The sequence below is a fragment of the Scyliorhinus torazame genome, chromosome 1, assembly GCF_047496885.1.
Source record: "Scyliorhinus torazame isolate Kashiwa2021f chromosome 1, sScyTor2.1, whole genome shotgun sequence".
Classification (NCBI taxonomy): Eukaryota; Metazoa; Chordata; class Chondrichthyes; order Carcharhiniformes; family Scyliorhinidae; genus Scyliorhinus; species Scyliorhinus torazame.
Genome location: NC_092707.1, coordinates 393324173 through 393350530, shown reverse-complemented (window position 1 = coordinate 393350530; position 26358 = coordinate 393324173). Strand labels below are relative to the sequence as shown.

General features: G+C 49.5%; 1 protein-coding gene across 4 annotated transcripts in view; it reads right to left on the bottom strand.

Moving 5' to 3' along the window:
- Positions 1–26358, bottom strand: part of wdr27 (WD repeat domain 27) — a 775220-nt gene that overhangs the window by 746780 nt on the left and 2082 nt on the right. For 2 of the 4 annotated variants that reach the window (XM_072513130.1, XM_072513116.1), the window contains exons 2-6: positions 23040–23196; positions 14501–14693; positions 9950–10091; positions 4347–4471; positions 996–1109 (exon numbers count right to left, since the gene is read on the bottom strand). In XM_072513130.1, the coding sequence (XP_072369231.1) occupies positions 996–1109; positions 4347–4471; positions 9950–10091; positions 14501–14693; positions 23040–23065 (600 nt within the window). In that variant the 5' untranslated portion in view covers positions 23066–23196. Of the gene's footprint in view, positions 1–995; positions 1110–4346; positions 4472–9949; positions 10092–14500; positions 14694–22753; positions 22836–23039; positions 23197–26358 lie in introns of those variants that run through there. The other 2 variants (XM_072513119.1, XM_072513118.1) reach the window with 2 other exon arrangements.

The window sequence follows — 26358 nt, the reverse complement described above, 5'->3', positions numbered from 1 at the left end:
TGCTCCATCAAAATTCCTTTGAAAAAGGATTTATTGACTTGTCTCCAATGATCCCTTCAAGGAAGCTCAAGGCCTGATACAATGAGGTAGTGCTCTGACACTGTGTACGTTTCTGCATCTAAATTTTGCATCAGGGTCCTACATCTGCATGCCCATTTACAAGCCTAAATATGTCGTTAGGCAGGTCTTGGGTTATCAATGGGACAGCAAAGGAGAGGCCTACCCTTCCGCCACATCATTTCCGAGTCCTGGTCAGCACTAAACACATGGTTCATGGGTTGATTTTCTCCCCCATAGTCTCGGTGCAAAGGGGTGATATGTAGACGTTTTCCCTCAGAGGGTTCTTATGATCTGGGCTGAGATTTTCTGCCCCCGCAATGTGTTTTCTGGATGCAGAGGCAGGACCCGCCAGCGGGATCTTCCAGTCCTGCCGAGGTCCATGGTGTTATGTATGGCTCGCCCGCCCAACTGTCAGGATGGCCGCCAAGAGGGGTCCCCTTCAGTGGGACCAGACGATCCCACCAGTGAGAAGGGCTGGAAAATGCTGCTCCTGGAATTTTCGCTACCAGAGGTGGCCAGTGAAGCAGAGATTACAGCGTAATTTAACTAGGAATAGGAAATAAATGAAAAGGAGGGAAAGGACATGGGTTTCAATTAAATAGGGGCAGTTAAGGAGACAATTGGCAAGATGTAACAACTATGAAGTCCTAGTTTGAATTTAGTTGCAAAGAGGTAATAAAAGGAGAGGTAGAGGTCGATCTATGAAGTGAAAGACTCATTCCTAGAGGCTGGAAAATGTACTCCAACAAAGCAGGTAATACTGTGACAAATGACTACTGCACAAGTTGCAATTCATTGGTTTGGGAAGAAAACAGGAGGTGTTGGGATACATTCTGACTGAGAACATCAAGGTTAGAAGGATTGCAAATAGAGATAATTTTCTAGAACCAAAACTTCAGTAGTTAAAAAAAACATTAAAATCGGAACATCCATACCTTAAAAGTCCTATCTTCAGAAATCGATACGAGTATGTTCACTTGCCAAGGGCAAAATTCTGCAGCTGTTACCACAGCAAGGTGACCTTCTAAGACAGCCAAAATCTCCTCCTGCTAATAGAATATTTAACACCTATAACACCTATAAATAGGTCAGTTTTACAAGAGTATGAATTTCTCTTTTTATTGGTCCCACTATTGATTATTAACATTAGAAAGACACAGATGCACAAATAAGAATCTATGAAGAAAAAGATGGTGGTTAACTTTCTTTAATTATATCAAAATGACGGTGCTCCCAAGGTTTATCCCGAAGGCTTTTTTCAGGCGGGTTAACAGGAGTATAATGGGGTTTGTGTGGGCGCGAGGGACTCCGAGGGTGAGAAGGGTGTTCCTGGAGCGGAGTAGAGATAGGGGGGGGCTGGCGCTGCCCAACCTTTGTGGGTACTACTGGGTCGCCAATGCGACAATGGTGCGCAAGTGGGTGATGGAGGGGGAGGGGGCTGCATGGAAGAGGCTGGAGACGGCGTCCTGTGTGGGTACGAGTCTGGGGGCGCTGGCAACGGCGCCGCTGCCGCTCCCTCCAAGGAGGTATACCACGAGCCCGGTGGTGGTGGCAGCCCTCAAAGTTTGGGGGCAGTGGAGGGGGCATAGGGGGGAGTTTGGGCCTCGGCGTGGACCCCATTACGGGGGAACCACCGGTTCGCCCCAGGAAGAACAGGTGGAGGGTTTACGGAGTGGCACAGGGCAGGCATACGAAAGTTAGGGGACCTGTTTGTGGACGGGAAGTTCGCGAGCTTGGGTGAGCTGGAGGAGAAGTACGGGCTCCCCCCGGGGAACACCTTCAAGTACTTACAGGTAAGGGTGTTTGGCAGACGGCAGGTGGTGGAATTCCCACGGCTACTGCCACACACAGTACAGGACAGGGTGCTCTCGGGGGGTGGGTGGGATTGGGGAAGATCTCGGAAACTTACCAGGTGATGCAGGAGGAGGAGGAGGCCTCGGTGGTGGAGTTGAAAGGTAAGTGGGAGGAGGAGTTGGGAGAGGAGATCGAAGAGGGGACGTGGGCAGATGCCCTAGGGAGGGTGAACTCTTCCTCTTCATGCGCGAGGCTCAGCCTCATACAGTTTAAGGTGCTGCACAGGGCACACATGACCGGGACAAGGATGAGCAGGTTCTTTGGGGGTGAGGATAGGTGTGTTAGGTGCTCAGGGAGCCCAGCGAATCACACCCATATGTTCTGGGCATGCCCAGCGCTGGAGGAATTTTGGAAGGGCGTAGCGAGAACGGTGTCGAGGGTAGTAGGATCCAGGGTCAAACCGGGCTGAGGGCTCGCAATATTTGGGGTGGCAGAGGAGCCGGGAGTGCAGGAGGCGAAAGAGGCTGGAATTCTGGCCTTTGCGTCCCTGGTAGCCCGGCGGAGGATTCTCCTTCAGTGGAAAGATATGAGGCCCCCCAAGTGTGGAATCCTGGATCAGCGATATGGCAGGGTTCATTAAATTGGAGAGGGTGAAATTCGCCTTGAGAGGGTCGGTACAAGGGTTCTTTAGGCGGTGGCAACCGTTCTTAGACTTTCTGGCAGAACTCTAGACATTAGTCAATGGCAGCAGCAGTTTGGGGGGTGGGGGGGTTTACTTTATTTTTGTTTATGTTATTTACACTGGAAGGGTCTGAGGGGGTGTATACACGTGTTGTCTTAAGTCGGGGTGTTAATGTTAATTTATTATTTAGGTACGGGGGGGGGGGGAGGGGTTTGGGGGGTTGCTTTTTTAGATTGTGTTTTGTACTTACCCCTGTTGGGTTCTTTTTTCTTTCTCATTTTGTTATTGATATTTTATGAAAACCTTTAATAAAAATTATTATTTTTTAAAAACTTTCTTTAATTATGTGTAAGGAAAATAGGTAAGATTCAGGCTATTATTTTAATTTATTAAATACAGTGGAAAGAATTGACATGGACAGGTTGGGGGAGCTTGATGGAGAGAAGTGTGAAGTGATACATTTTGGTTGGAAGAACGAGGAGAGGCGATAGAAAATAAAGGAAATAATTCTGAAGGGGCAGGGCAAGGTGAAAAAGTGGCTAATAAGGTTTACGGGATCTTGAGTTTTATAAATATAGGCATAGAGTACAAATGCAAACGAGTTCTGGTGAACCTTTATACAGCACTCATTTGGTCTCAATTGCGGAGCTCTGGACACCATGCTTTAGGAAGGATGTGAAGCCTTCAGAAAGGGTGTAGAAAACATTAATTAGAACGGTTCCAGGGATGGGTGGCATGGTAGCACAGTGATTCCCGGCTTGGGTCACTGTCTGCGCAGAGTCCGCACGTTCTTCCCGTGTCTGTGTAGGTTTCCTCCGGGCGCTCCGGTTTCCTCCTACAAGTCCCGAAAGACGTGCTTGTTAGGTGAATTGGACGTTTTGAATTCTCCCTCAGTGTACCCGAACAGGCGCCGGAGTGTGGGGATTAGGGGATTTTCACAGTAACTTCATTACAGTGTTAATGTAAGCCTACTTGTGACACTAATAAAGGTTATTATGAGGGGCTTTAGTTACATAAATAGATTGAAGAAGCTGGAGCTGTTCTCCTTCGAGAAGAGTAGGTTGAGAGGAGATTTGATTGAGGTGTTCAAATGGGGACAGAGTCGATAGGGATAAACTGTTCCCATTTGGTGTAAGGGTCAAGAACTAGGTAAATAGTAACAGAACCAAAGGAGACATGAAGTAGACCTTTTTGATGCGGCAAGTGGTTAGGATCTGGAATCCACTGCCTGAGAGCGTGGAGGAGGCACTTCCAATCCCGGATTTCAAAAGAGAATTTGATAATTCCCTGGAGAGAAATCATTTGAAGCCTTACAGGGGAAGAGCAGGAGAGTGGTACTAGCTCCAGAGCTAGCACAGACACGATAGGACGAATGGCCTCCTTCCAAAACCCATTCTCTGGTTCTATAATTGTAGCACATAGTTATCAATGGTTGATGATGCAGTGCTCTTAAACTTTGTCTTCTCTCCCTTTTTCAGGTTAATCACCCCCTTTCCTCCTGCAAGAGCTTCCCATGCCCCCCTACTCAATATTTATCTGCTTGTTGGCAAACCTCTCTTTGGTGGCAGCCCAACGATCGGTGACTGTCTCAACTACTCTTCCTACCAGGGAGGCAGCTGCTACTTCCCATTTGTTTCAGGGGAGCAGCAGACACGCAACTGAGGCCCAACATTTAAAATACCTTGGGCCTGCGAGCAGGCCTTGCGTTCAGCACCTCCCCACCCTGAACCACACCAGGAGTTAAAGTCAACTGCAATAATTTGGCATCACTGAGTTCAGGTAAAGGATTATTATATTGTTTTGAACTTACCTTACAGCTCAACACAAAGATTTTGTCATCTGCACAAGTGGCCAGTGCTTGGTCATCTGGACTGAAGCATAAATATAACACCTTTCCTAGTAGAGTTCCCACAACAGTTCCTCTTGGGACAAAGCCTGCAAGCATCAAGTTAAAAATTACAACCACATCCACACAAAGGACAGGATTCTCCCGTTTTGAGATGAAGTGGCGGGCGGCTCCGGAAGTGCCAGTCCTGCCGACCAGAATAGTGGGATCCAGCACCTGATTCGACCTTGGAACCTTATTAATTATGCACAGGTGAGTTTGACTCGGACTCTGAAGAAGGTTTGAAGGTCCTGGCGTAATATTTAAACACTAGTCCAGCACCTGTCTTCACCAGACCCTCCAACATGTCTGGATCACACAGGCAAACGTCTAGCAGCCTCAAGAAGAAGGCAGCACCGGCTTTCAGCACCAGAGTCCTCGAGGTCCTTATTAGGGAGTGCGGACCCAACGGCATGTTCGCCACCCCAGGGATGGCTCAAAGCAGCACACCAAGCCCACATCTCCAGCCTGAAAGGCCATTGCCCAGGAGATCAGTGCAGCTGCCACCCACCCACAAAGTGACATCCAAAGCATGAAGGGGGTGAATAATCTCATCCACTCCGCCAGGGCAAGTCCGCTCTCGGCTCCTTCCACTATCCAACTCGCAGTGTGGCATCTTGTAATGGTTACTCTCTTCACAGATCTCTCACAGTCATGGGGAATACATATCAACACTCGCTCAACAAGACTTTCACAGCACCATCTGTCTTGTTACTCCAACTCCAATCGCTGTCCCTTCTTGGGAGGGCATCACACACAGGGGACATGCATTCTATCCAACCTCTGCCCCAACCACTCATTACATCTATTTATGTCTCCATATAGGCCAAACTTGCACACAACATGCAAGAGCAAATCCAGACCAGGGAGTGACAACAGAGATACTCGCCCTCAGCGAGTTCGAGGAGGCTGCCGCAGAGCTCGCAGATGAAGACAGGGATTGCTCCTGTGTTGATACAGAGTTGGGCCTCCCGCAGCAACCGTGTACGGATCTCAGTTCCATCACTTCACCCAATCCCGCAATTCAAAGTGAGTGCAATATACTCTAATTAGCTTCAGCTCATCCACCAAAACTCAGTGAACCAGCCCAGCAGCTCTCCAAGCCCCTGAAGCATATTTGAGGATGAGGAGGCTCAGGAAGAACCATGACTGCTCTCAACCACATCCTCCAATAGTGCAGAGACCACAATTAAGCAGGGCGTAGTTCTCGGTCACTTTCTGGCGAACACCTCACTGTCACGTCCCCACTGCAGTCGACTTCAGGGACAGCTGAGGTGTCTGCCACTTGGAGGGTTGCTGGAGACCAGCCACCTGCTCAGTCCCAGGCAGATGATGTAAAGGGGAGATATTGCAAAGAAGGTTTCAAACAGATGTGCTTCGTGAAGCAGTTTCTAATTCTGGTGGTTCTGCATGTTCTGTATGACAGACTGCAGAACAGTCGGAGTGTTGCATTATGATGGTATGTATTACAGTGTTAGTTCATTCTGCTGCTGTTGAGCCTCTCCCCACCATATGTGGGCAGATATGGTGCAGTGTCATTCCCCCATTACTGCAGTGATGGGTGCTTTGTTTCTGGTTCTCTGTAAAGAAAGCTGGGTCCAGAGGCTCACTCTGTCACCATGTGATCACCGTGCTATCGACACTTCAGTCAGTCACATTAGGAGACAGCCATTGATGGTGAAACTCCCTTTCATGTGTGATTTGCTTAATTCACAATATAAAACACTGTCTTGTTGGTCTTCGAGTAGATATAGCAAGTCCTATCGCCAATCATCTTTGGCCCACTATGTAGAAGGAACAGTAGCGAACTATTACTTGTTGTTAATGGGCGGCACAGTAGCACAGTGGTTAGCACGGTTGCCTCACAGCGCCAGGAACCCAGGTTCGATTCCCGGCTTAGGGCACTGTCTGTGTGGAGTTTGTACTTTCTCCCAGGTTTCCCCCGGGTGCTCCGGTTTCCTCCCACAGCCCAAAGATGTGCAGGTTAGGTGGATTGGCTACGCTAAATTGCCCCTTAGTGTCCAAACAAAAAAGGTTAGGTAGGGTTACTGGCTTACTGGGATAGGGTGGAGGCATGGTCTTAACTAGGGTGCTCTTTCATGGGCCAGTGTAGAGTCGATGGGCTGAATGGCCTCCTTCTGCACTGCAAATTCTATGGTTCTGTGTGGAGTCTGCACGTTCTCCCCGAGTCTGCATGGGTTTCCTCCGGGTGCTCCGGTTTCCTCCCACAAGTCCCGAAAGACGTGCTGTTAGGTAATTTGGACATTCTGAATTCTCCCTCAGTGTACCCGAACAGGCGCCGAAATGTGGCAACTAGGGGATTTTCACAGTAACTTCATTGCAGTGTTAATGTAAGCCTACTTGTGACACGAATAAAGATTATTATTAATGTGGCAATTTTACTCTATGTACAAGTTTTGCTCATGTAAATGCAATATTACATTCCTCTATATAGAATTACATAAGATATACAGCACAACAGCAGGCCATTCAACCCAGTCATCCATGCTGACACTTATGGTAGGGGAGTCAATGTGTAAGATGATGGATGGAGTGCCAATCAGGTGGGTTGCTTTGTCTTGGTTTATGTTGAGCTTCTGGAGTGTTGTTTTAGTAGCATTCATCCAGGCAGGTGGAGAGTTGTGCCTGACATGTATTTTGGTGTCCAGGGTTTGGGGAGTCTGCAGTATTGTCCAGGACTTGCTACATGCAGGCATGACCTGCTCCAGTATCTGAGGAGTTGTGAATGGTACTGCACTGTGCAACGAACATTTAAAATGTTCAAAAATAGCCTTTCAAGCCTGCCCATCAGATCAGAAGTCAAAACTTTGGTTTCTACAAATATGACTTGGCGGATTTTCCCTACTTTGTGGACAAGCAGCAAACATCCCCACTTCTGATCTTATGATGGAGGGAAGTTCATTAATGAAGCAGTTGACGATGATTGGCCCTAGGACACAGAGGAACTCCCAGTGATATTCTAGGGCTGAGTTGATTGGCCTTCAACCATCTACCTTTGAGCTAGATATAGATCATAGAATTTACAGTGCAGGAGGAGGCCATTTGGCCCATCGAGTCTGCACTGGCTCTTGGAAAGAGCACCCCACTTAAGCCCACACCTCCACCCTATCCCCGTAACCCCATCTAACCCAAGGGCAATTTAGCAAGGCCAATCCACCTAACCGTGCACATCTTTGGACTGTGGGAGGAAACCGGAGCACCCGGAGGAAACCCTCGCAGACACGGGGAGAATGTGCAAACTCCGCACAGACAGTGACCCAAGCCAGGAATCGAACCTGGGACCCTGGAGCTGTGAAGCAACTGTGCTAACCACTATGCTACCATGCTGCCTAACTAATGACTCCAACTAATGGATAGTTTCCCCCCCTGAATCCCATTGACTTAAATATTGCTGGGGATTCTTAATGTCACACTTCTACCTTGCTGTCTAGTACCTTAACTCTGATATTTGGCACTTTTGCGCATGTTTGAACTGAAACTGTATTGGTGTGCTGAATCGAGTGCATGGGCAGATTGGTGCACAGTGGGTAGCACTGCTGCTTCACAGTGCCAGGGACACGAGATCAGTTCCGGCCTGGAGTGACTGTCTGGGTGGAGTTTGCACTTTCTCCCTATATCTGCCTGGGTTTCCTTCAGGTGCTCCGGTTTCCTCCCACTGTCCAAAGATGTGCGGGTTAAGTGGATTAACCAAGCTAAATTGCCCCTTAATGTCCAAATATGTGCAGGTTAGTTGGGCATAGATAAGTTACTCTTTCAGAGAGTCAGTGCAGACTCGATGTGCCGAATGGCCTGCTTCTGCACTGTAGGAATTCTATGATTCTGGAAGCAGCTACCAGCTTACTGGTGGAGATGCAAAGGGAGGCAGTGGAACATTCGGCACAACTTCAACATTGGCTCGTCAGAGTGGAGTGCACGGTGGAGGAGGCCCTCCCCATTCTGTCATATATCATGGCATCGACATGCGGGCATTTCAAGGCCACCATGGGAAGGTTGGCAGCCACCATGGAGACCTTGGTCCAGCAGGTTCTGCCGGATTTGCATTGGGCAGTGCACTCCATGGCCACACACTCTGGTGGGCGCCATCAGGATGTAGGCCACATCGGGACCAAGCACCTTGACAGGTTGGGAGAATTCCGCCCAAAGACTATTCATACAGACTAGTATTTGTTTCTACATTCTGAACACAATAGCAGGAAATATCTGACAAAGTGCCACATAGGAAATAACAGTCTTCAAAAAGAATTTGTGTGCTTAAATAAGAAGCATAATAATTCATTCGAAGGACCATAGCAAGCTGCAATGGGATTGATGGTGGAATGGACAAAATGATGGAATCTAATACTATTAAACTTGGTCACTGCATGTTGTAACATCTTAGTGGCAGATGATTTCTTCTGTTCTAAATGTGATCAAAGGTATGTGATTCTGATTTCATGAGAAATACCAATGAGAGGAAATCACCCTGCATTTATTAACACAAGGGGTCATTTTGTCTTTGTGCATTAGTGTAAAACAGGTTATAACAAACTATTGACTGCCCTCTTCCTTCAGGAACCATGCCCAAGAGGGTATTTATGACTAGAGCCATCCATTGGATTGATCCATGATTCTGTTTGGCAAAGTCCTGCAGTGGTTTGCCAATGCCTTCTGCGGTATGGCTGACCAGGAAACTCTCCCGCTCTTGCCACCTGCCAACAGACATAATTGGAAGGATTTACAGACTGATGAACAACCGGTTTAGCCATATTATGAATGAACCTTCCGTGAACTATTGACGACAATGAAGATTAAATGGAGAAATGTTAACTGGGCTGCTGATTCACTCTTACCCATTTTGGCCCAACACACAGTCAATCCCACCCTCCCCCAACCCCAAATTTTGGCTGGAACAAAATGATCCCACTGATTTCTTTATGCATGATTGCCTTCAACAACTCAAACTACTTAAACTGGCGTCAGTATAATCTGAGCTCACTGTACCACATCTTCTAAACATAAATAGCCTTTCTCTCTATCTGGCTTTCATGGTAAAATAACTACATCTTTTTCACAAAAAGAATAATTGTTCACCTTGGTGCTTTAATCTGACCCAGTAACATTTTATAAAATAAAACAGAGTGGAAGCAGGCCAGCACGGTGGTTAGCACCATGGCTTCACAGCGTCAGGGTCCCAGGTTCGATTCCCGGCTTGGGTCACTGTCTGTGCAGAGTCTGCAAGTTCTCCCCGTGTCTGCGTGGGTTTCCTCCGGGTGCTCCGGTTTCCTCTCACAGTCCAAAGATGTGCAGGTTAGGTGGATTGGTCATGATAAATTGCCCTTAGTGTCCAAAAAGGTTAGGTTGAATTACGGGGATAGGTTGGAAGTCTGGGTTTAAATGGGGTGCTCTTTCGAAGGGCCAGTGCAGACTTGATGGGCTGAATGACGTCCTTCTGCACTGTAAATTCTATGATTCTATGTCAAGGAACCAGAACCATTAATATCACTGCAAAATATCAGAAAACAGTGTACCTTCTTGTATGTTCCTTTGACATGCTTCCATATCCCATATAATGATATAATCTTCAGCTGCAGAACTCAGAAGCATTGGTTCATGGTGGTTTCCAAATGCTAGTGCAGTAATGGATTGGTGGTGGCCTTTTAATTGCAGGGTCTATATGAAGAAAATGAATGGACACATCAATATCTTGAGAATTATCCTCAAATATAGACTTGAACCATTTCATTCAGAATATTCTCTCTGCAAAACATACTGACTAAAATATCATTAATCAATGATTGTGGAATGTTTCTGGATTACTAATTGCTTTGGGGTATTTACTGTGTTAACTGCAAGCGTAAACGCTCGTTGTTATTCTAACTGATTCACTGCCAACTGAGGTGACCTGGCAAATAAGATTAATGCACCGTTCCAGGATAGTATCACAAACTGCAATTTAGTGTTTTAATTGAAGATAAATGAATGTATATAATTTGCTGGAGATGCAAATTCACACTTTCTTTTACAAGATGCTTGACTTTTACGTGAAAATAAGGCGATGGGAACCCAGCAGCATGTTCATCCAAAAATATTAAGAAAACGTGAGCCAATCTACCCAGAAAAGGGGGTCTATAGAGGTAGTTTAAGGTAGTCAGTCAGATAAAAGAGATAAACGGCATTCAATCCTGAAAGTTTCGGCATAACTACAGGGCAAGAGCCACTGAAAGGAGAGACATGTTGCTGAAGCTTTTCATCTTGCACTCATCACGACAAAGGCAAGAACGTCAAATTTCAAACAATCACAATATTTTATACTAGATGAGAAAAAGGTGCTGATTGATAGTCAACCAATCAGTGCCCTTTTCTCTTCTGGTATAAATTGTTGCGATTGTTTGAAATTTGGCATTCTTGCATTAGTCCAGATGAGTGTAAGACAGAAAGCTTCAGCAATATGTCTCTCTTTTCAACAGGATTCAAGCAAGCGATTGTTGGTCAAAGCAGCATAACATCGTTTTCCTGTGTGGAAATTCACTCTTAAACAATTTTACACTGAAACATTGAAACGTGCTAAATTTCCGTAATCACTTGCGGTGAAAAGCCCTCTGCCAGCCATTTACAAGTAAGTCATTTTTATTTTTGCCAGTAAAGATAGGTAGACCCAAAATCTTAATCACAGCACCCCAACAGTCACTTGACATCAATGCAACTTAGGTTCCAAGGGTTTCTCCTGGATGCTTTTGAAATTTTCCTCCAGAGACTTGGAAAATGTTTGGGATTGTCCTGATCCCACTCGCATGCATTTAGAGGAACAAGCAGCTGAAATGCGACCCCCCCCCCCCCACAGGCTTACCCCTGATCTGTATGATAATTGAAGAGAAGCGTCAAAGGCAATAGGCTCTGGAAACAAGACCATTGGTAGAACTGCATTTTTACATTCTGGCAGCGGGAAACCTGCTCCCCGGGAAATTGTGGGCCCAGCAAGATGATCGTAGGAACCAGCATAAGTGCTATGAAAGCAATTCCAAGCCACTGTCTCAAGTTAAACAATGAAACTAGGATACAGAATGGCAGGTTCAAGTCAAGAAAAAGATGAATTTAGGACCAAATACTGGAAGTTCTCCCTCACACAAAGAGCGATTAACAATGAAATTGCTGTACCAGGCGCCTGTAGCAAGTGTATGTACAAACCGGCTGAGGTCAGGGTACTTCGATCTTCACTGGGGAACGAGGCAGGGGTGTCCCCTCTCCCCGTTACTATTTGCCCTAGCTATAGAACCGCTAGCTATGGCGCTGAGAGCCTCGAGGAACTGGCAGGGACTGGTTCGGGGGGGGGTGGATCATCAGGTCTCGCTATAGGCGGATAATTTGCTCCTGTACATTTCGGGCCCTGTGGAGGGGATGGGGGAGGTTCTGCGGATCCAGAAGGATTTTGGTAGTTTTTCAGGGTACAAACTGAACATGGGAAAGAGCGAGTTGTTTGTGAACCAGGCCAAGGGGCAGGAGGAGAGACTGAAAGAGCTGCCGCTCAGGATGGTAGAGAAAGGTTTTTGTTACCTGGGTATACAGGTGGCCAGGAAATGGGATGCCCTGCGCAGGTTCAACCTAACCCAGTTGGTGGAGCAAATGGAAGGGGACTTTAAAAGGTGGGACATGCTCCCGCTGTCACTGGCAGGGAGGGTGCAGACCGTGAAAATGACTGCCCTCCCCAGATTTTTGTTTGTCTTTCGGTGCCTCACCATCTTCATCCCTAAGGCCTTTTTTAAGCGGGTGAGTAGGATCATTTCGGGCTTTGTGTGAGGGAATAAGACCCCGCGAGTCAGGAGATCGTTGTTGGAGCGCAGTCTGAGGGGGGGGGGGGGGGTTGACTTTCACAACTACTACTGGGCAGCCAATATAGCTATGATCATGTAAAGGTACTAGTCTGGGAGCTTTGATAACGGCTCCTTTGCCGTTCTCGCCGACCCGTTACTCCACAGGTCCGGTGGTGGTGGCGACACTGCGGATCTGGGGACAGTGGAGGAGGTACAAGGTGGAGGGAGCATCGGTCTGGACCCCGATATGTAACAACCACAGGTTTGTCCTGGGTAGGATGGATGGTGGGTTCCAGAGCAGGCAGAGGGCAGGCATCAGAAGGATGGGAGACCTGTTCATAGGCAGAAGCTTTCCCAGTTTGAAGGCGCTAGAGGACAAATTTAAACTGCTGCCAGGAAACGTCTTTAAATATCTGCAAGTACGAGCCTTCCTGAAAAAAGTTAGTGGCCTTTCCGACACTGCCGCCACTGAAGATACAGGACAGGGTGGTCTCCGGCACCTGGGTGAGGGAGGGGAAGGTGTCGGATGTCTACCATGAACTACAGGAGGCGGAGGAAACCCCGGTGGGGGAGCTCAAGAGCAAGTGGGAGGAGGAGCTAGGTGAGGAGTTGGAAGCGGGTCTGTGGGCAGAGGTCCTGGGCAGGGTTAATTCCTCCTCATCATGTGCCAGACTCATTTTAAGGTGGTCCACCGGGCACACATGACGGCAGCGAGAATGAGCAAGTTTTTTTGGGTAGAAGACAGTTGTATGAGGTGCAAGGGCAGCCCTGCAAACCATGTCCACATGTTTTGGGCATACCCGGAGCGTAGAGAGTTCTGGCAAGGGTTCGCAAGGGCAATGTCCAAGATGCTTAACACACAGGTGGTGCCGAGTCTAGAGATAGCCATCTTTGGAGTGTCAGAAGACCCGGGAGTTCAGGGGGCGAAAGAGGCCGACGTCTTGGCCTTTGCCTCCCTAGTAGCCCGGAGACAGATTTTATTAATGTGGAGGGACTCGAAGATTCCGTGTAGAGACTTGGGTTAACGACATGGCTGGGTTTCTCAGCCTCGAGAAAATAAAGTTTGCCTTAAGAGGGTCTACGCTAGGGTTCTCTCGGAGGTGGCAGCTGTTCGTCAACTTTCTCGGGGAAAATTAAAATGTCAGCAGCAGCAGCAATCCGTAGAGGGGTGAGTGCTTCATTGGGATGGTGTGGGAAGACTGAGTCGCGTGGGGTAATGTCTATTTAATTGTTATTGTATATTCTCTTTTTGCACTAAGTTAATATTCACTCTAGTTTGTTTTGTTATTATTGTTACTACTGTTTTATTAGAAAAATTCTGCAAAACCTTAATAAAAATACTTTTTTTTAAAAAGAGCAATTAACATGTGGGCTGGAAAGCACATGCAATCATTCTAGGTAAGTGATTGTTGACTTTTTTTCTGGATGGTTGGGGCTGGATGAGACGCATTGTGCCTTGCTCATCCATACCTATCTTGTGATCTTTGCATTTCTTGAATCAGAAACTACTCATCATTTTACACAGTGTTTCGGAGTGACTGTGGCATATTGTTGGGTTTTCATCTGGCCATAAAACTGGAGTTGCAAATCAATCACCCATTATTGAATCAGCTCAAGTTTCACAGCAATGGATTTTCACAGTAATTTCTGCAATGGATGGTAAATCTACAACAGCAGTTTTGCACACAGGCAGCAAGCTGAAAATCTATCCCTCGGTAACCCAGAAAACCAATTAAGCCCTTACTGAAGATCTGGAGATTTACTGCGCTGCCAAGGCATTAATTACATCTAATCACCTTGCCAGTTGGAGGGAGTACTTAAACTGAAAGATCTGCTGTAAACTAAATTAGGAAACCCTCAATCCGGTTTGCAGTGGATTCAAATCCACAACACAAAATCTGTCCAGTATTTGGCATTGACCAGTGCCGCTGGTCATTCCTTCTTTGCAAAAAGTATTTTTTATTAATACTTAAAATTGGTACATTGCAGAGGAAGGTTACATCACTGTCAGGCAGCCAGGGCAGGAAAATCCCAAATAACGAAGACCAGAAAATACTGCCAGTAGAACTGAAGTTCACTGAAGTATGCAGTGGCACATCAGTCCATGCTGCAACTATGCCACAGTGTAAAACTGATCCTTTTACCTTTTCATTTAAACTCAGTATTACCATCTGAACAATTGCATTACCGCGAATGTTCATAGTAACTTTTTTTTAAACTCAATTTTAAACCATGTCCACGAAACAAGACAACACTCTGAAGAAGTATTACCTGCAAGATAGGACTGTGGATATTCCAAACGCACACATCTCGTTTGTCATGAGGAAAAGCACAATACTTCCAGCAACATGCTAGCTGAATATGAGACAGTGGAGTATTGGACTGAACACAATGCTTTTCTGTAATAACTTCTTTCAAATAACTATTTTCCGCCTTCTGGTGGATAGTTTTACTTGCCTTCATTCTAAAAACAAAATGAAAAATATTATCAAACTTTAGAAAAATAAAAATTGAAAGGTGATGCACGATCAATTACTGAAGGCTTTAATAAGCTAGATGTTTCCCCCAGCAGCTCAGGTACAGAACGAAGGCTGCTGGGGCAGCACGGGTTCTTACACCCCACCTAGCAGGGCGGGGCTACCATATAGCTTGACCAATAGGAAGCATACAATTTCTATGGTGTTTCAGCATTACCAGGTACCGTAACACCTCTACTACCACAAAAGGATCTTTGCAAACAAGTATTAAAGTAATACAAGTTCTGTTGAAGAGCCAAACAGACTTGAAATGTTCGGCGCGATTCTCTGGAAAGATTTCTAAGTGTGGTAACGAGCAGGAACTGCTGCGAGCTTCCCAGCGTTCAGCCCAGCGAGGTCAGCAACGTAATTCAGTGTTAATTGGTCCACTTAACGATGCCCCTCAGCTTCGCACCACAAATGAAGACTCGCCAGTCGATTTGCCAGGACCGCACTCATCAGCCCCCCACCAACAAGGTCGAGCAGCACTTAAACAGCACTTTTACAGAGATGCTCCTAGATGCGGTCGAAGCCAGGGGGGGATGTCCTGTTCCCCAGAGTGTCCCAGAGGGTGAGCCACAGGACAGCGGTAGTTGCCTGGGACATGGTGGCGGCGGCTGTGAGCTCTGGGAGCATAACCAGGACTGGCCTCCGGTGTCTTAAGGTCAACGACCTACACTGGGCAGCATGGGTGAGTTGACACACCCCTCCCACCCCAAGACCTTTCCGTCCCCACATAAGAGTTTCCCCCCCCCAACTCTCCATGCGGTCCCCAAGCCTCCGTTCACCCCCCTCTCCCTTCAGCACCCCCCAACTCTTCCCTCACAACCCCCTCCCACCATAGTGAACACGCGTGTGGCTAACAATGCCCTCTCTGTGTCTCCTCAGGAGCTCTCGCACAATCGTCGGGAGAGCAGCGGCGACATGCCGGACTTAAGAATCCACACCACCTTCAAGGAATGGGCCGTGGAGGTGACGGGGGTGGCTGAGAACAGAGCCGTGACCAACGTGGAGGCTGGCGGAAGCCGCAGAGGTCGATCAGGCCCCACCCAGAGGACCTGTCACACGTGAGTTCTTATTGCCTTACTGACTGACCCAACCCTCCCACTGGCCACACGTCCGTTCTTCTGCGAGTCCTCCAGCCGACAGCACCAGCCCTTCCGGGATGGCTCCCTCTCCTTCCTCCCAGGAGGACACCTCGGGGCAGATCTCTGAGGAAGACATGATCGATGCGTCACAGCTGCCAACCCCATCCTCCACCAGTGCAGATACATATACCTCAGTGGTAAACGTTTGTCAGGCTACTGGGGCACAATCTGGTGAGCACACCACAGCTGCTTATGTACATCAGGTGGAGGCAGGAGCCCCCAGACGAGACACCAGTCAAGGTCCGCTGGATCCCAGGACCCAGCTAGGTCGCAGCCTGATGCTGAGCCGCTGGTACAGGGTTACTCAGAGCTGATGGAGGCGATAGGGAGCGGCCAGGATATTCAGAGGGAAATGCCAGCGACATTCCAGCAGGTCCATAGCCATTTGGAGGAGTCCCAGAAGCTACGGGCGCAGGAGATGGCGCCGGCAATGCGTGGCACTGAGGCAACATGTCAGCCGCCCTGATATGGCAGGACGGTGACAAGGACACGGCCGCACGTTGCCGTGTGGCTGATGGGCACAGGCAACTGGCACACTGGTGAGGAGTATGGTGTGAACTGACCGTTGGATGCAGACAGTGACCAGATGTTAGGCTGGGTGCGTATCTGCAGCGCGACCATCCCACCAGGGCACACGGGTATCCCATGCAACCCGGCTGGCGAGGTGTGGAAGAACCTCCGTGTAACATGTTGTTTCTCTGCCTCCCACCACCCTCCTGCAGGTCACCGTGTATGCCAACCAGACAGCGATGTTAACTGCCGTGGTTGGAGCCGCAGGACTGCAGGTGGCCATCCGGCAGCGTAGACTGCGACGGCCCACAGTGGCTGCAGATGCAGCAGTTGCCGGTGCAGCAGAGGGGATGGCCGCGGAGTGGCCCGTCGTCACCGCGCAGGCCGCAGGCGCTCAGGACCCGAATGTACAGGGTGATGCCGAGGGGAACATTGACCCCCTGACGGCGAGGAATGCAGAGGAAGTGCTTGGGGGGAGCAGGAGGAGGAGGAGGAACAGGTGGAGCACGAGGATCCACTGATGGTGGTGCCAGGGTGCCACAGGCGTCCAGCAAGGCCGAGGGTGTACCGCGACAGAATGTAGTTCGAAGCCCTAACGGACATCACATGCAGGAGGAAACTACGGTTCAGCAGGGAGACGGTCGCACATATATGCCACCTTGTGGCGCACCTCGCACCACTTGGAACTGCTGGAGGACACGCGATACCAGTCTCCATCAAGGTGACGGTGGCTCTAAACTTTTATGCGACCGGTTCCTTCCAGGCGCCGAGCGGGGACCTCTCCGGGATATCACAGGCATCGGTCCACAGGTGCATCAGGGCCGTCACCGACGCCTTGTACGCCATCACGGACAGGTACATAAAATTCCCCGAGGACCGAGCACAGCAGGAAGCACGGGCACGTGGATTCGCCAAGGTGGCCGGGATACCGATGGTCCAGGGTGTCATCGATGGTATGCACGTCCCCATGCGCCCGCCTGCAGACAACAGAAAAGTGTTCATGAACAGAAAGGGCGCATACTCCATGAACATTCAGGTGGTGTGCGACCTCCACATGAAGCATGCACGTGTGTGCAAAGTACCCCGGGAGTGTGCATGACGCCTACATTCTGGCACAGTCATTCATCCCCGCAATGTTCGATGGATGCCCCCCCCCGGCTGAGGGGCTGGTTGCTGGGCGACAAGGGCTATCCGTTGAGGTCATGGCTGATGACACCAATACGGAGGCCTCAGACCAACGCGGAGAGCCTATACAACGAGGCACATGCAGCAACCAGGGGTGTGGTGGAGCGGTGCTTCGGCCTGCTGAAGATGCGCTTTAGATGCCTGGACCAATCCGGAGGGGCCCTGCAATACCGGCCCGACATGGTCGGTCGCATAGTTGTGGTCTGCTGTGCGATGCACAACATAGCCATGCAGAGGGGAGATGACCTGGTGAAGGAGTCGGAGGGAGGACCCGACGACACTGGAGCTAACGCAAACGAGGGGGATGGGGAAGAGGAGGATGCGGAGGAGGATGGCGCGCATCAGGGTGGGGGGAGGGGCGCAGGACACAGACACTGCTCGGGTGCTGGTTACGTCCAGGAGGCTGCACAACGGCACCGCCGCGGACAGCGGGCACACGACGCGTTGGTGGCCGCACGGTTCACGCACTGTGGGGGTAGAATTCGGTGAACACTGCCACTTGCACCGTCACTCCTGCACACGGGCGCCACACAGCAACTCCCCCCGCACCGCGTTCACGGCACCAATTCCACATCACCTTACCATTGCGGCACTACGGGATTGCACAACAGTGATGATTGGGTAAGCGGGTGTGATCAGTGTCATGTTGAATGATGACGGCCTGCTCTGCGCTGAGCTGTATGGTCAGATTCGCCAGCCAAGGTCTGACTCATGGCTATAGCTGGACCATGCACTCCGGTGGTCACAGCCTTCGTGACGGATATCGAGGACAACGGTGTCCGATTATGGGAGGCAGGGGGGAAAGGGTCAGCACATCCGGAACAGACCTTGAAGCGCTCGTATACCACTAAGCCAATCGGGCACCCTCACGAGCCCCCTGGCACCGGACACAGCACAGAGTTTTACAAGTCAAATTCAACAGTGAGTTTATTTGTGTGATTAACATAGGTGCCCTACTCCCTACAACTAAACTGTGTCCTGCACCCGTGCCAACTTCTTACGTGCCTAACTTCTTTGCCTTACGGGTCCTACCACTACGTCTAGGTGTGTTCCCAGATGGTACAGCAGGAGTGGAGGCGGACTGCTGAGAATCACGCCCTTCGACATGGCTCCCCGCCGGCACGCGTTTCCTGGGGCGGCCTGGCTTCGATGGGCCAGGCTGCTCGGGCGTGCTGGATGGCGTTGTGCCACCCTGACCTGCCCGCTGCTCACCAGATGCGCCAGGGACGGAACAGGGGGAGGCCGAGTGTCCCGGGACGTCCCTTGATGGAGCTACCGGGACGGGCCCCAGAACCTCCTCCTCCCTCGGGGAGCCCAGTGGCCCCCGGGCCTCACTGTGGGACGGAGATGCGATCGGAGACATGCCCTGTCGCAGCACCGACACCTGGCGCTGCCAGTCCTGGAGGCCTGCAGCGGGATCGACCACGGTCCGAATGTTCGCCGAGACGGAGGCCAGAACAAAGAACAAACAAAGAACAAAGAAATGTACAGCACAGGAACAGGCCCTTCGGCCCTCCAAGCCCGTGCCGACCATACTGCCCGACTAAACTACAATCTTCTACACTTCCTGGGTCCGTATCCTTCTATTCCCATCCTATTCATATATTTGTCAAGATGCCCCTTAAATGTCCCTATCGTCCCTGCTTCCACTACCTCCTCCGGTAGCGAGTTCCAGGTACCCACTACCCTCTGCGTAAAAAACTTGCCTCGTACATTTACTCTAAACCTTGCCCCTCTCACCTTAAACCTATGCCCCCTAGTAATTGACCCCTCTACCCCGGGGAAAAGCCTCTGACTATCCACTCTGTCTATGCCCCTCAGAATTTTGCATACCTCTATCAGGTCGCCCCTCAACCTCCTTCGTTCCAATGAGAACAAACCGAGTTTATTCAATCGCTCCTCATAGCTTATGCCCTCCATACCAGGCAACATTCTGGTAAATCTCTTCTGCACCCTCTCTAAAGCCTCCACATCCTTCTGGTAGTGTGGCGACCAGAATTGAACACTATACTCCAAGTGTGGCCTAACTAAGGTTCTATACAGATGCAACATGACTTGCCAATTCTTATACTCAATGCCCCGGCCAATGAAGGCAAGCATGCCGTATGCCTTCTTGACTACCTTCTCCACCTGTGTTGCCCCTTTCAATGACCTGTGGACCTGTACTCCTAGATCTCTTTGGCTTTCAATACTCTTGAGGGTTCTACCATTCACTGTATATTCCCTACCTGCATTAGACCTTCCAAAATGCATTACCTCACATTTGTCCGGATTAAACTCCATCTGCCATCTCTCCGCCCAAGTCTCCACACAATCTAAATCCTGCTGTATCCTCAGACAGTCCTCATCGTTATCCGTAATTCCACCAACCTTTGTGTCATCTGCAAACTTACTAATCAGACCAGTTACATTTTCCTCCAAATCATTTATATATACTACAAAGAGCAAAGGTCCCAGCACTGATCCCTGTGGAACACCACTGGTCACAGCCCTCCAATTAGAAAAGCATCCCTCCATTGCTACCCTCTGCCTTCTATGGCCTAGCCAGTTCTGTATCCACCTTGCCAGTTCACCCCTGATCCCGTGTGACTTCACCTTTTGTACTAGTCTACCATGAGGGACCTTGTCAAAGGCCTTACTGAAGTCCACATAGACAACATCTACTGCCCTACCTGCATCAATCATCTTAGTGACCTCCTCGAAAAACTCTATCAAGTTAGTGAGACACGACCTCCCCTTCACAAAACCGTGCTGCCTCTCACTAATACGTCCATTTGCTTCCAAATGGGAGTAGATCCTGTCACTAAGAATTCTCTCCAGTAATTTCCCTACCACTGAAGTAAGGCTTACCGGCCTGTAGTTCCCGGGATTATCCTTGCTACCCTTCTTAAACAGAAGAACAACATTGGCTATTCTCCAGTCCTCCGGGACATCCCCTGAAGACAGCGAGGATCTAAAGATTTCTGTCAAGGCCTCAGCAATTTCCTCTCCAGCCTCCTTCAGTATTCTGGGGTAGATCCCATCAGGCCCTGGGGACTTATCTACCTTAATATTTTTTAAGACACCCAACACCTCGTCTTTTTGGATCACAATGTGACCCAGGCTATCTACACCCCCTTCTCCAGACTCAACATCTACCAATTCCTTCTCTTTGGTGAATACTGATGCAAAGTATTCATTTAGTACCTCGCCCATTTCCTCTGGCTCCACACATAGATTCCCTTGCCTATCCTTCAGTGGGCCAACCCTTTCCCTGGCTACCCTCTTGCTTTTTATGTACGTGTAAAAAGCTTTGGGATTTTCCTTAACCCTATTTGCTAATGACTTTTCGTGACCCCTTCTAGCCCTCCTGACTCCTTGCTTAAGTTCCTTCCTACTTTCCTTATATGCCACACAGGCTTCGTCTGTTCCCAGCCTCTTAGCCCTGACAAATGCCTCCTTTTTCTTTTTGACGAGGCCTACAATATCACTCGTCATCCAAGGTTCCCGAAAATTGCCGTATTTATCTTTCTTCCTCACAGGAACATGCCGGTCCTGTCTTCCTTTCAACTGACACTTGAAAGCCTCCCACATGTCAGATGTTGATTTGCCCTCAAACATCCGCCCCCAATCTATGTTCTTCAGTTCCCGCCTAATATTGTTATAATTAGCCTTCCCCCAATTTAGCACATTCATCCTCGGACTACTCTTATCCTTGTCCACCAGTACTTTAAAACTTACTGAATTGTGGTCACTGTTACCAAAATGCTCCCCTACTGAAACATCTACCACCTGGCCGGGCTCATTTCCCAATACCAGGTCCAGTACCGCCCCTTCCCTAGTTGGACTGTTTACATATTGTTTTAAGAAGCCCTCCTGGATGCTCCTTACAAACTCCGCCCCGTCTAAGCCCCTGGCACTAAGTGAGTCCCAGTCAATATTGGGGAAGTTGAAGTCTCCCATCACCACAACCCTGTTGTTTTTACTCTTTTCCAAAATCTGTCTACCTATCTGCTCCTCTATCCCCCGCTGGTTGTTGGGAGGCCTGTAGTATACCCCCAACATTGTGACTGCCCCCTTCTTATTCCTGATCTCTACCCATATAGCCTCACTGCCCTCTGAGGTGTCCTCTCGCAGTATAGCTGTGATATTCTCCCGAACAAGTAGCGCAACTCCACCTCCCCTTTTACATCCCCCTCTATCCCGCCTGAAACATCTAAATCCTGGAACGTTTAGCTGCCAATCCTGCCCTTCCCTCAACCAGGTCTCTGTAATGGGAACAACATCATAGTTCCAAGTAGTAATCCAAGCTCTAAGTTCATCTGCCTTACCCGTAATGCTCCTTGCATTAAAACATATGCACTTCAGGCCACCAGACCCGCTGTGTTCAGCAACTTCTCCCCGTCTGCTCTGCCTCAGAGCCACACTGTCCCTATTCCCTAGTTCTCCCTCAATGCTCTCACCTTCTGACCTATTGCTCCCATGCCCACCCCCCTGCCATACACCCAGGGAGTGCGACATTCCTGCCAAGGACTGTGCGATCTCAACCTGTGAGTGCGCGACACCATCCATCACGTGCGCCAGGCGGTCAATGCTCTCCACGACTGATTGCTGGGACTGTGCCATCGCTTGCTGGGACTGGGCCATGGCATGGTGAGACACAGCCAGGGCCCGGAGAGCGGCGGCAATGTCGTGTTGGCTCTGGCGCATGGCTACCTGTGAGAGGGCAGCCCTCTCCTGGGCCATGGATGACGCGTGCACGTTAAGCCCAACGCCTTGCAGAACCTGACCCATGGCCAAAACAGTTTCACCCATTGCCTCCACCGCGGATGCCACCCGTGCAGTGTCGGCCTGGGTGGCTGCGATGAGCGGCACCACTCCCTGCTCCTGAACGGGGATGGACTCCTCCAACTGCGTGTGCAGGTCCTGGAAGATGGCCTTCATCCCGTTATTCAGTCCCTGGGTGTCCACATGCATCGGTTGTCCGGGTGGGTCAAGTACATCCAGGAACCCGGGAACCGTCTGTGTGGCAGCTGTTTGCTGGGCCTGGGCTGCCCTCTGACCCTCCAGCCCCTGGGCTGCTCCAAACTCCACCTGCTGTACCGGGCCGGATGTGGGGTGCGCACCAGACCGTGACCAGCGTCGCATACTGAGAGGATTGCCCTCCTGGCCGACCGACTGTCAACCTTTGGCGTGCGTCCCTGGGTGCGCTTGTCGTTGGCGATGTTCCGCTGTCTCTTGGCCGAGACGTCCCTGGACGTTCGTCGGCTGGCCCTGGGGAACACAAAGATTCGGGGTTCGTTAGACACGGTGGCCTGGGTGTATGGTAGTGGTGGGTGAGGGGGGGAGGGGAGCGAGGGTGCAGTGGCATGAGTGTGAGGGGGGAGGGGATCGAGGCTGCAGTGGGCAGTGTGTGAGGGAGACGATGACGGGTTGGGGGGCGGGGGGTGAGGACATGCAGGGTTGACTCACTTGCTTCTGCGCATCCGAGCTGGCATGTCGCGACCTCCCGGGTGGCGGATCCCCCAGCGAGGTCCAGGGCCCTCTGCTCGTGGACATTTAGCAGGTGCAGCACAGGGGAACCCCCTCCGGTTCTCAAACGCTCACGCTAGTTGTGAGCTATCTCGTCCTGGTGTTGAGGGGGGGTTGGATAAAGCATCACAATTAGAACATAGAACGATACAGCGCAGTACAGGCCCTTCGGCCCACGATGTTGCACCGACATGGGAAGTCAAAAAACAAAAGCCATCTAACCTACACTATGCCATTATCATCCATATGCTTATCCAATAAACTTTTAAATGCCCTCAATGTTGGCGAGTACACTACTATTGCAGGTAGGGCATTCCACGGCCTCACCACTCTTTGCGTAAAGAACCTACCTCTGACCTCTGTCCTATATCTATTACCCCTCAGTTTAAGGCTATGTACCCCTCGTGCTAGCCATTTCTATCCGCGGGAGAAGGCTCTCACTGTCCACCCTATCTAACCCTCTGATCATTTTGTATGCCTCTATTAAGTCTCCTCTTAACCTTCTTCTCTCTAACGAAAACAGCCTCAAGTCCATCAGCCTTTCCTCATAAGATTTTCCCTCCATACCAGGCAACATCCTGGTAAATCTCCTCTGCACCGGTTCCAAAGCTTCCACGTCCTTCCTGTAATGAGGTGACCAGAACTGTACGTAATACTCCAAATGCGGCCGTACCAGAGTTTTGTACAGCTGCAACATGACCTCATGACTCCAGAACTCAATCCCTCTACCAATAAAGGCCAACACACCATAGGCCTTCTTCACAACCCTATCAACCTGGGTGGCAACTTTCAGGGATCTGTGTACATGGATACCGAGATCCCTCTGCTCATCCACACTTCCAAGAATTTTACCATTAGCCAAATATTCCGCATTCCTGGTATTCCTTCCAAAGTGAATCACCTCACACTTCTCTACATGAAACTCCATTTGCCACCTCTCAGCCCAGCTCAGCAGCTTATCTATGTCCCTCAGTAACCTGCAACATCCTTCCGCACTTACGACAACACCACCGACTTTAGTGTCGTCTGCAAATTTACTAACCCACCCTTCTACACCCTCCTCTAGGTCATTTAGAAAAATGACAAACAGCAACTGCCCCAGAACACACCCTTGTGGTACGCCACTTGTAACTGAACTCCATTCTGAACATTTCCCATCAACCACCACCCTCTGTCTTCTTTCAGCTCGCCAATTTCTGATCCACATCTCTAAATCACCCTCAATCCCCAGCCTCAGTATTTTCTGCAATAGCCTACCGTGGGGAACCTTATCAAACGCTTTACTGAAATCCATATACACCACATCAACTGCTCTACCCTCGTCTACCTGTTCAGTCACCTTCTCAAAGAACTCGATAAGGTTTGTGAGGCATGACCTCCCCTTCACAAAGCCATGCTGACTATCCCTAATCATATTATTCCTATCTAGATGATTATAAATCTTGTCTCTTATAATCCCCTCCAAGACTTTACCCACAACAGACGTGAGGCTCACCGGTCTATAGTTGCCGGGGTTGTCTCTACTCCCCTTCTTGAACAAAGGGACCACATTTGCTATCCTCGTCCTCTGGCACTATTCCTGTAGCCAATGATGACATAAAAATCAAAGCCAAAGGCTCAGCAATCTCTTCCCTGGCTTCCCAGAGAATCCTAGGATAAATCCCATCAGGCCCCGGGGACTTATATATTTTCAGCCTGTCCAGAATTGCCAACACCTCTTCCCTACGTACCTCAATGCCATCTATTCTAATAGCCTGGGTCTCAGCATTCTCCTCCACAACATTCTCTTTTTCCAGAGTGAATACTGATGAAAAATATTCATTTCGTATCTCGCCTATCTCTTCAGACTCCACGCACAACTTCCCATCCCTGTCCTTGACTGGTCCTACTCTTACCCTAGTCATTCTTTTATTCCTGACATACCTATAGAAAGCTTTTGGGTTTTCCTTGATCCGACCTGCCAAATACTTCTCATGTCCCCTCCTTGCTCGTCTTAGCTCTCTCTTTAGATCCTTCCTCGCTACCTTGTAACTATCAAGCGCCCCAACTGAAACTTCACACCTCATCTTCATATAGGCCTCCTTCTTCCTCTTAACAAGAGATTCCACTTCTTTGGTAAACCACGATTCCCTCGCTCGACGCCTTCCTCCCGGCCTGACCGGTACGTACTTATCAAGAACACGCAGTAGCTGTTCCTTGAACAAGCTCCACATATCCAGTGTGCCCAACACTTGCAGCCTACTTCTCCAACCTACCCCTCCCAAGTCATGTCTAATGGCATCATAATTGCCCTTCCCCCAGCTATAACTCTTGCCCTGCGGGGTATACTTATTCCTTTCCATCACTAACATAAACGTCACCGAATTGTGGTCACTGTCCCCAAAGTGCTCACCTCCCTCCAAATCGAACACCTGGCCTGGTTCATTACCCAAAACCAAATCCAATGTGGCCTCGCCTCTTGTTGGCCTGTCAACATATTGTGTCAGGAAACCCTCCTGCACATATTGTACAAAAAAACGACCCATCTAATGTACTCGAACTATATCTTTTCCAGTCAATATTTGGAAAGTTAAAAGTCTCCCATAATAACTACCCTGTTACTTTCGCTCTTATCCAGAATCATCTTCGCCATCCTTTCCTCTACATCCCTAGAACTATTAGGAGGCCTATAGAAAACTCCCAACAGGGTGACCTCTCCTTTCCTGTTTCTAACCTCAGCCCATACCACCTCGGAAGAGTCCCCATCTAGCATCCTCTCCGCCACCGTAATACTGTTCTTGACTGGCAGCGCCACACCACCCCCTCTTTTGCCTCCTTCTCTGAGCTTACTAAAACACCTAAACCCCGGAACCTGCAACATCCATTCCTGTCCCTGCTCTATCCATGTCTCTCAAATGGCCACAACATCGAAGTCCCAGGTACCAACCCATGCTGCCAGTTCCCCTACCTTATTTCGTATACTCCTGGCATTGAAGTAGACACACTTCAAACCTACCTGAACACTGGCCCCCTCCTGCAAAGTCAAATCTGTGCTCCTGACCTCTATACTCTCAATCTCCCGTACCCTAAAACTACAATCCAGGTTCCCATGCCCCTGCTGCATTAGTTTAAACCCCCCCAAAGAGCACTAACAAATCTCCCCCCCCACAGGATATTTGTGCCCGTCAGGTTCAGATGTAGACCATCCTGTCTGCAGAGGTCCCACCTTCCCCAGAAAGAGCCCCAGTTATCCAGAAATCTGAATCCCTCCCGTCTGCAC